Source organism: Argiope bruennichi, chromosome 5, assembly GCF_947563725.1.
Source record: "Argiope bruennichi chromosome 5, qqArgBrue1.1, whole genome shotgun sequence".
In the NCBI taxonomy this organism is placed as follows: domain Eukaryota; kingdom Metazoa; phylum Arthropoda; class Arachnida; order Araneae; family Araneidae; genus Argiope; species Argiope bruennichi.
Genome location: NC_079155.1, coordinates 123728811 through 123738722, shown reverse-complemented (window position 1 = coordinate 123738722; position 9912 = coordinate 123728811). Strand labels below are relative to the sequence as shown.

At 32.0% G+C, this 9912-nt stretch overlaps 2 protein-coding genes across 2 annotated transcripts; one reads left to right on the top strand and one right to left on the bottom strand.

The window, feature by feature from the left end:
• Positions 1–1252: 1252 nt before the first annotated feature.
• LOC129968398 (uncharacterized) lies at positions 1253–3912 on the bottom strand. Its single transcript, XM_056082255.1, has 2 exons — positions 3433–3912; positions 1253–2121 (listed from the first exon to the last, which is right to left on the bottom strand). The coding sequence occupies exons 1-2, from the start codon at positions 3910–3912 to the stop codon at positions 1342–1344; spliced, it is 1260 nt and encodes a 419-aa protein (XP_055938230.1). The 3' UTR covers positions 1253–1341.
• A 562-nt stretch (positions 3913–4474) lies between these two features.
• LOC129968559 (uncharacterized) lies at positions 4475–6916 on the top strand. Its single transcript, XM_056082573.1, has 2 exons — positions 4475–4737; positions 6048–6916. Exons 1-2 carry the CDS (start codon positions 4507–4509, stop codon positions 6825–6827), a joined length of 1011 nt encoding a protein of 336 aa, XP_055938548.1. The 5' UTR covers positions 4475–4506; the 3' UTR covers positions 6828–6916.
• Positions 6917–9912: the final 2996 nt, after the last annotated feature.

Sequence of the window (9912 nt, the reverse complement as noted above, 5' to 3'; positions counted from 1 at the left end):
ATAATTTTTAAATATTCAATGCTTGCTACAGTTACTGTTTACCATTATTTTGGCATGGTCATTGTCTTCTAAATTTAGAAATTGCTAAGATTTTAATATGGACTGAATTGTATTAATTAAAACATTTAGATTTTTAATAACTAATAATTTTTATAAACTAATGCATTCCTATTATTATTAAATAGTTTTATGAAATATGAGCTTTATACGTTTGGTGTTAGCAATAATTGTGGATTTATATTTTGATAATGAAATGAGGAGAAAGGTTTTGAATGTGCAGTCTTTTTAGTTTTCAGGATTTTTTTAACCATTTGTATACAATAATGTTTTTTGAATAAAATATTTAATTCTATTCCTTGTGAAATATTTCTTATACATGTATAAAAAATGGCAGCGAAACAAATAAAAGTGAATACAATCATAAGTTAGTCACTCCATATGTTTATGGATTATTTGGTATAATATACATTTTTCAAGAGCATTTAAATTAGTTTTGTAGTAATGATTCTCTGTTTATTAATGTTAAACTCTTCTTACCACCTGTAATTTTATGAATAAGCTAAGTTTAAAACTGAATGGTTACAAATAAAATATACAAAATTTAATGTTTTGTATTCAAGCAAGAAACTAAAAATGTAGGACCCTCAGCATACCACTAACTCAAATGCTTTTAATATTTATATATATAAAAAAGTTTAGTAATTATGGTATACATTCATATTTTGATGTGTACTTTTTTATTGAACTATAGTTGTATTTTATTCAAACTGAAATTTTTAACTTCAAGAATTTTTTGTTTTTGTTTTCCATTTTAGAAAATGAAGCTGTCTGACAGTGAGACATGCAAATTTGTGTCCCTTTATCGGGAACATGAATGTTTGTGGAATGTTGACAGTGCTGCATATAGAAACAAAAATTTAAAAAGAAAGGCTCTGGAGACCATGACTGAAGCCATTTCATCAGAAATAGGTCTTCAAGATTGGACTCCTGAGCTAGTGAAGGCTAAGCTTAAAAGCCTTCGAGGAACATACAATATAGAAAGCAAAAAAATTAGAGCCTCCAAAAGATCGGGGATTGGCGCTGCAAAACTTTATGTTCCTAATCTAAAATGGTTTCACATGATGGACGAGTTTATGAATGTGGTGAAAGAAAAGAGGAATACGACAGACAATTTGGTAAGTACACTAACATCTTTTATTTATACAATAAGCAAAGTAATATTAAAAAATTAAATATACAAGATATGGCCACATTCTGGTTCCTTAATAACAATAAAACATTTTACAAAATTATTATAACGAATATAGTAAAAGAGGAATATAAATAAATTTTGACAATTTATTATACTTTACCATTTTGCCATGGCACAGCTCCTTCATTACTGAAATATTTGGCAAGATTATTCCTGTACAATTTGGCAAGTTTTGATGATTTGCAGTTTCGACCAGAAATACTCTGAATGTTGAATAATTCGGTTATTTCTGATCTCCACTGACCAGGAATAATCTCACCTGTTTCAATATTTTCTTCATCCAAAGACCCCCGAGATAGATAAGATGATGCAGATGTTTTGATGAGCCAGTTGTGCAAAGCACAAGATGCTTTCACAATTTTGTCAGTTGTAGATAACTGGCAATCATTTTTTCTTGTGAAGATTCTAAATCTGCTTGTTAAAATACCGAAAGCATTTTCTACAACTCGTCTAGCTCTACTTAGACGGTAGTTGAATATCTTTTTCTCGGTAGTCAGTGGATGAATTTTGAATGGCTTCATCAAATATGGTTTCAAGGGAAACGCATCATCCCCAATAATGCATCCATCTGTACCAAATAAAGTGTATCGTTCTAATTTTTCATAGAGCGCACTGTTCTGTAGTACTCCTCCATCGGAAACTATTCCATTGCATCCAACATCAATATACAGAAACGTGTAATCCCAACTAGCTAATGCTAGTAGAATTATACTGTGGAATCCTTTGTAGTTGAAAAATTGTGAGCCACAATCAGGAGGTGCCTGTATCAGGACATGTTTTCCATCAAGTGCCCCATGACAATTTGGGAAATTCCACGCATTCAAAAAACCTTGCTTAATAGCAGCCCATTCTTCTGTAGTAGAGGGGACCTGTAATAAAATTATTATTCATGTTCTGAAATATGCTTTTGTGACATCATTCAAAATCGTAATTTATCAATTTTTCAGGAACCTCAGCCAACTTTTGAGGAAGCAGATGCTGAAAGGAATGGTGTGGAGATCATCTCTACATCAACACCAGCGAGTACTCCTCACCTTCCTTCAATGTCGACTCCTCAGTCTGAACGAGGCAGAACCTCATTTGGCAAAAGAAAAAAAAGAAATAAAGACTTGCTTCAAATAACTGGGGATATAAAGCAGCTTGCGGACAGGCTTAATGCAGATTCAGACGATGAAGTGGATGCCTTTGGCAGATCGATTGCATTACACATTAAAAAACTGAAGCCTGAATCAGCGATTCAGGCACAATTGGAGATTCAAGGGATTATCACCAAGTACCGGCTGCATGACATGGCTGCAGAGTGTGCAAAAGCACCAATACATGCATCAAATGATGTATTAGCTGCAGCCATGCAATGTACAATTTTTAACGATGAATAAATAAATTATAATTTGATTTTTTTTTGTGTGTTTCATGACTGAATTATTAAATATCTACTTATAGTTGCTATAATATAAAATAATTACTGAAAAATTTAGTAATTATTTCTTGTTGTTTTTAAATAAATATGCAGTAATTTTTTTAAGTTACTTAAATTTTATTTGTTTACAGTAATAATAATGACTTTAAAACCTTCAATTTATTGCTTTCCTTCATAAAATTAAACAGTAGGAAATTTTGCTGTAGTAAATATTTACTAAAGGCAAAGTAATTAACATCTAGACGAAGTTTTAAATCAATATGCTTAATTGATAAGACAAATAGAGATTATTTGTTGTATTAATTATTTTGGCAAAAATTATAAATATCAACATGAGATTAGGATCTCTTATGGTTCTATATCAATAGTGAGTGAACAATTTTTTTTTTTCTCATGATACTTCTCCATTTCTAACACCAGCAACTAATTTCTATTGCTTTAAAATCAAGTATTAAAAAAAATTACTGTAGTGAACAAGGCATTTGCAACAAAAGGTGTTTTTAAATAAATTAACAGCAAAACGCATAGTATCCAAAATATTAATCATTTGCAGTCAAAATATAAATGACTAATTTGCGTGTGTGTTTTCAATTTTCTTATAATATTTATACCTGTAAATGTAATTAGGCCATAAAAATGCTCGCAAATTAACTTTTCTTTATACATATTACTATTCAATCACGGCCGATTTATAAAAAAACTCTTTGATACGACTCATTCAGCACTAATTATTCGAATTATATAAATATAAGTTTTATACCTTTATGAATTCATTCAAGCTTTCATAAATAGCATCCAAAACTTCTGGAATCGTAGAACTGATGGTGCTCTTAGGCACACGGAAGAGATGGCTCAGCGTTCTATAACTGCATCCACTGGCTAAAAAGGTCAGCGTTAATTCCAGTTTAATTTTTGCAGATAAACTGCCTCTCATTATTGTGTTCTGCCGTTGAATTGTATCTGAAATTCGGCATAGCAAATTGTTAAACATCTCCGGAGTTAGTCTTAAAAAAAGCCGGTACTCTTTCGGATCCTCGGCTGCTAACTCTTTTAAAAGAAGATTAGAAGTGCCGAGTTCATCTCTTCTTCTAATCCATTTTTTAACCCAAGTACGTTTTGTGGCGTTCATTTCTTCCTCTACTTCCTCAGATAGAACCGCAAGAAGACGAAGTAGAGTTTTTTTCAAAAACTCTTTCTGATTCTTTGATAAATGCCTTCTTCGGCTGCTTCGTTCAGCCATGAAGGTATGTCGATAGATAAAATATTTTCAGACACTAATCACAAAGCTGTGCGTGAAAGTACATAAAATGAGAGTGTGCGCCAAAAGGCGATTCATTAAGAGATTTGGAATGCCCTCTACAAACTTAAGGTGGGTTCAGACGAGGCTTATTATTGCGCGCAATAGAAGACCACGCCTACCAGAGGATGATCACGTGACCAATCCTCAAACAGGTTTAGTAAGTTTGTAGAGGGCATTCCAAATCTCTTAATGAATCGCCTTTTGGCGCACACTCTCATTTTATGTACTTTCACGCACAGCTTTGTGATTAGTGTCTGAAAATATTTTATCTATCGACATACCTTCATGGCTGAACGAAGCAGCCGAAGAAGGCATTTATCAAAGAATCAGAAAGAGTTTTTGAAAAAAACTCTACTTCGTCTTCTTGCGGTTCTATCTGAGGAAGTAGAGGAAGAAATGAACGCCACAAAACGTACTTGGGTTAAAAAATGGATTAGAAGAAGAGATGAACTCGGCACTTCTAATCTTCTTTTAAAAGAGTTAGCAGCCGAGGATCCGAAAGAGTACCGGCTTTTTTTAAGACTAACTCCGGAGATGTTTAACAATTTGCTATGCCGAATTTCAGATACAATTCAACGGCAGAACACAATAATGAGAGGCAGTTTATCTGCAAAAATTAAACTGGAATTAACGCTGACCTTTTTAGCCAGTGGATGCAGTTATAGAACGCTGAGCCATCTCTTCCGTGTGCCTAAGAGCACCATCAGTTCTACGATTCCAGAAGTTTTGGATGCTATTTATGAAAGCTTGAATGAATTCATAAAGGTATAAAACTTATATTTATATAATTCGAATAATTAGTGCTGAATGAGTCGTATCAAAGAGTTTTTTTATAAATCGGCCGTGATTGAATAGTAATATGTATAAAGAAAAGTTAATTTGCGAGCATTTTTATGGCCTAATTACATTTACAGGTATAAATATTATAAGAAAATTGAAAACACACACGCAAATTAGTCATTTATATTTTGACTGCAAATGATTAATATTTTGGATACTATGCGTTTTGCTGTTAATTTATTTAAAAACACCTTTTGTTGCAAATGCCTTGTTCACTACAGTAATTTTTTTTAATACTTGATTTTAAAGCAATAGAAATTAGTTGCTGGTGTTAGAAATGGAGAAGTATCATGAGAAAAAAAAAATTGTTCACTCACTATTGATATAGAACCATAAGAGATCCTAATCTCATGTTGATATTTATAATTTTTGCCAAAATAATTAATACAACAAATAATCTCTATTTGTCTTATCAATTAAGCATATTGATTTAAAACTTCGTCTAGATGTTAATTACTTTGCCTTTAGTAAATATTTACTACAGCAAAATTTCCTACTGTTTAATTTTATGAAGGAAAGCAATAAATTGAAGGTTTTAAAGTCATTATTATTACTGTAAACAAATAAAATTTAAGTAACTTAAAAAAATTACTGCATATTTATTTAAAAACAACAAGAAATAATTACTAAATTTTTCAGTAATTATTTTATATTATAGCAACTATAAGTAGATATTTAATAATTCAGTCATGAAACACACACAAAAAAATCAAATTATAATTTATTTATTCATCGTTAAAAATTGTACATTGCATGGCTGCAGCTAATACATCATTTGATGCATGTATTGGTGCTTTTGCACACTCTGCAGCCATGTCATGCAGCCGGTACTTGGTGATAATCCCTTGAATCTCCAATTGTGCCTGAATCGCTGATTCAGGCTTCAGTTTTTTAATGTGTAATGCAATCGATCTGCCAAAGGCATCCACTTCATCGTCTGAATCTGCATTAAGCCTGTCCGCAAGCTGCTTTATATCCCCAGTTATTTGAAGCAAGTCTTTATTTCTTTTTTTTCTTTTGCCAAATGAGGTTCTGCCTCGTTCAGACTGAGGAGTCGACATTGAAGGAAGGTGAGGAGTACTCGCTGGTGTTGATGTAGAGATGATCTCCACACCATTCCTTTCAGCATCTGCTTCCTCAAAAGTTGGCTGAGGTTCCTGAAAAATTGATAAATTACGATTTTGAATGATGTCACAAAAGCATATTTCAGAACATGAATAATAATTTTATTACAGGTCCCCTCTACTACAGAAGAATGGGCTGCTATTAAGCAAGGTTTTTTGAATGCGTGGAATTTCCCAAATTGTCATGGGGCACTTGATGGAAAACATGTCCTGATACAGGCACCTCCTGATTGTGGCTCACAATTTTTCAACTACAAAGGATTCCACAGTATAATTCTACTAGCATTAGCTAGTTGGGATTACACGTTTCTGTATATTGATGTTGGATGCAATGGAATAGTTTCCGATGGAGGAGTACTACAGAACAGTGCGCTCTATGAAAAATTAGAACGATACACTTTATTTGGTACAGATGGATGCATTATTGGGGATGATGCGTTTCCCTTGAAACCATATTTGATGAAGCCATTCAAAATTCATCCACTGACTACCGAGAAAAAGATATTCAACTACCGTCTAAGTAGAGCTAGACGAGTTGTAGAAAATGCTTTCGGTATTTTAACAAGCAGATTTAGAATCTTCACAAGAAAAAATGATTGCCAGTTATCTACAACTGACAAAATTGTGAAAGCATCTTGTGCTTTGCACAACTGGCTCATCAAAACATCTGCATCATCTTATCTATCTCGGGGGTCTTTGGATGAAGAAAATATTGAAACAGGTGAGATTATTCCTGGTCAGTGGAGATCAGAAATAACCGAATTATTCAACATTCAGAGTATTTCTGGTCGAAACTGCAAATCATCAAAACTTGCCAAATTGTACAAGAATAATCTTGCCAGATATTTCAGTAATGAAGGAGCTGTGCCATGGCAAAATGGTAAAGTATAATAAATTGTCAAAATTTATTTATATTCCTCTTTTACTATATTCGTTATAATAATTTTGTAAAATGTTTTATTGTTATTAAGGAACCAGAATGTGGCCATATCTTGTATATTTAATTTTTTAATATTACTTTGCTTATTGTATAAATAAAAGATGTTAGTGTACTTACCAAATTGTCTGTCGTATTCCTCTTTTCTTTCACCACATTCATAAACTCGTCCATCATGTGAAACCATTTTAGATTAGGAACATAAAGTTTTGCAGCGCCAATCCCCGATCTTTTGGAGGCTCTAATTTTTTTGCTTTCTATATTGTATGTTCCTCGAAGGCTTTTAAGCTTAGCCTTCACTAGCTCAGGAGTCCAATCTTGAAGACCTATTTCTGATGAAATGGCTTCAGTCATGGTCTCCAGAGCCTTTCTTTTTAAATTTTTGTTTCTATATGCAGCACTGTCAACATTCCACAAACATTCATGTTCCCGATAAAGGGACACAAATTTGCATGTCTCACTGTCAGACAGCTTCATTTTCTAAAATGGAAAACAAAAACAAAAAATTCTTGAAGTTAAAAATTTCAGTTTGAATAAAATACAACTATAGTTCAATAAAAAAGTACACATCAAAATATGAATGTATACCATAATTACTAAACTTTTTTATATATATAAATATTAAAAGCATTTGAGTTAGTGGTATGCTGAGGGTCCTACATTTTTAGTTTCTTGCTTGAATACAAAACATTAAATTTTGTATATTTTATTTGTAACCATTCAGTTTTAAACTTAGCTTATTCATAAAATTACAGGTGGTAAGAAGAGTTTAACATTAATAAACAGAGAATCATTACTACAAAACTAATTTAAATGCTCTTGAAAAATGTATATTATACCAAATAATCCATAAACATATGGAGTGACTAACTTATGATTGTATTCACTTTTATTTGTTTCGCTGCCATTTTTTATACATGTATAAGAAATATTTCACAAGGAATAGAATTAAATATTTTATTCAAAAAACATTATTGTATACAAATGGTTAAAAAAATCCTGAAAACTAAAAAGACTGCACATTCAAAACCTTTCTCCTCATTTCATTATCAAAATATAAATCCACAATTATTGCTAACACCAAACGTATAAAGCTCATATTTCATAAAACTATTTAATAATAATAGGAATGCATTAGTTTATAAAAATTATTAGTTATTAAAAATCTAAATGTTTTAATTAATACAATTCAGTCCATATTAAAATCTTAGCAATTTCTAAATTTAGAAGACAATGACCATGCCAAAATAATGGTAAACAGTAACTGTAGCAAGCATTGAATATTTAAAAATTATATTAATTAACTAAATAAATGTGATAAAATGACCATTAACATGCTAACACCAACCTCAAACAAATATATAAATATTGACCGAAGGGCCTTTTCATGCCTCTACCACACCTGACAAATTGTGTCAAATATATATTTTATAACAAACATTTTTATTATAGTATTGGAATACTTTTTCATAAAAATTAGACATAAATAAAACTTACCTGATAAATAAACAAATAGCTAAAATCAAGAAAGAAGAATAAACAAATAAGAATGTAGAATAAAGAAATAAAAGATGAAGAAAAAAATGAAAATAGAATGGCCGTGACGAAAGAAAACGATTATAGAAATGGCGAAAAACAAAGAACACACGTTGTTTGGAGGCTTCGCATCTTGGTACTTTTTACGCCAAATAAATTTTGTTTACACTCCAACAAACTTAATTTTTTAAGCCAAAATCTGCACACGCATGCGCAAATAGAGGAAATGTTGGGACAATGGCAAATAATTGTCCCGTCGGGACAACCGTTTGCCATTGTACCAACGCCGTTGTCTCAAGTGTTCACACGGGGACAATAGAGGGACAACAGTAGAGAGACAACGTTTGCGGGCAATAAAAAGCCTCGTGTGAACCCACCTTTACTAAACCTGTTTGAGGATTGGTCACGTGATCATCCTCTGGTAGGCGTGGTCTTCTATTGCGCGCAATAATAAGCCTCGTCTGAACCCACCTTTGTGAAACCTGCTTCACGTCGCAATTTTTCATGCCGCGCAGCTCCGGAAAAGTCGCTTGATTGGTTAATAGAAAGCACTAATACGTAATGAACAACCGGACCAATAATAAAGCGACAAGCTAGAATAACAACACAGAAATCACTTACTTTAAACACACAGTTTTTTTTCTTCTTTTTTACATTTCTGTAGTGACCGGTTTTGTTTCATTCATTGGCTACTACACTGCGCCACATTTCCAACAGATAGGATGCCATATTTCTGTATGTTTAAATTAAAGCAAATCATTATGGGCTAATCTTTAGTTAAAAGGAATACCAGAAGGTTTCTGAAATGATAGTAAAAAAATGTTAAGCATGATATAAAATATTTGATTAAAATAAGAATTTAAAAAAAAATCCAATATATTTTAAAAAAGGAAAAAAATGGATGAAATAAATAAATAAAAGGAAATCTATTGTGATGGAATGAAGAGACAAAAACTCTGTATGGCCAACATATATAATAAAAGGTCTGTCCTACAATTTTTTTGTCTTATCCCCGTATTGTGAAATCACACAATAAAAAGGAGTGAGATCCTCTGTATCAAAAAGCAAAATAAAACTGTGCATCCCCTAAAAGTTTTAAAAAGGATAGACACTGGAACATTTACCAAGACTGAACCCCCCCCCCCAAAAAAAAAATACTATTGTAGCACAGTTTTACTTGGATTTGTTAAAAGCTGATGGTGACAAGTCAACTACAAATAAACTAAATGGTGTCCCCACAATATTGCTTTTAAATCCAGGAGCGGATGTTCGCAATTTATTATCTGAAAGGAAAAATATAATTCCAAACATTTTATAGAGTTAAGTTAAAAGCTTCGTTTAGGTATCTCTTTTCCCCTGAATTATGAAAATGAACCAAAGGGCCTTCATGCCAAAGATAATTCTGTTTCATATTTATTGAAATATAATCCAATAAAAAGATGATTTTTGCCAAAGAGCGTGAATTATGGTGAAAATTTCGTGAGATGTAAAAATCATATTTTT

Coding starts and splice junctions, on each gene's coding strand:
- LOC129968398 (XM_056082255.1), bottom strand. CDS start 3,912: ATGGCTGAACGAAGCAGCCGAAGAAGGCATTTATCAAAGAATCAGAAA. Junction 2,122..3,432: donor GCTTGAATGAATTCATAAAG/GTATAAAACTTA, acceptor ATTTTATTACAG/GTCCCCTCTACTACAGAAGA.
- LOC129968559 (XM_056082573.1), top strand. CDS start 4,507: ATGTTTAACAATTTGCTATGCCGAATTTCAGATACAATTCAACGGCAG. Junction 4,738..6,047: donor GCTTGAATGAATTCATAAAG/GTATAAAACTTA, acceptor ATTTTATTACAG/GTCCCCTCTACTACAGAAGA.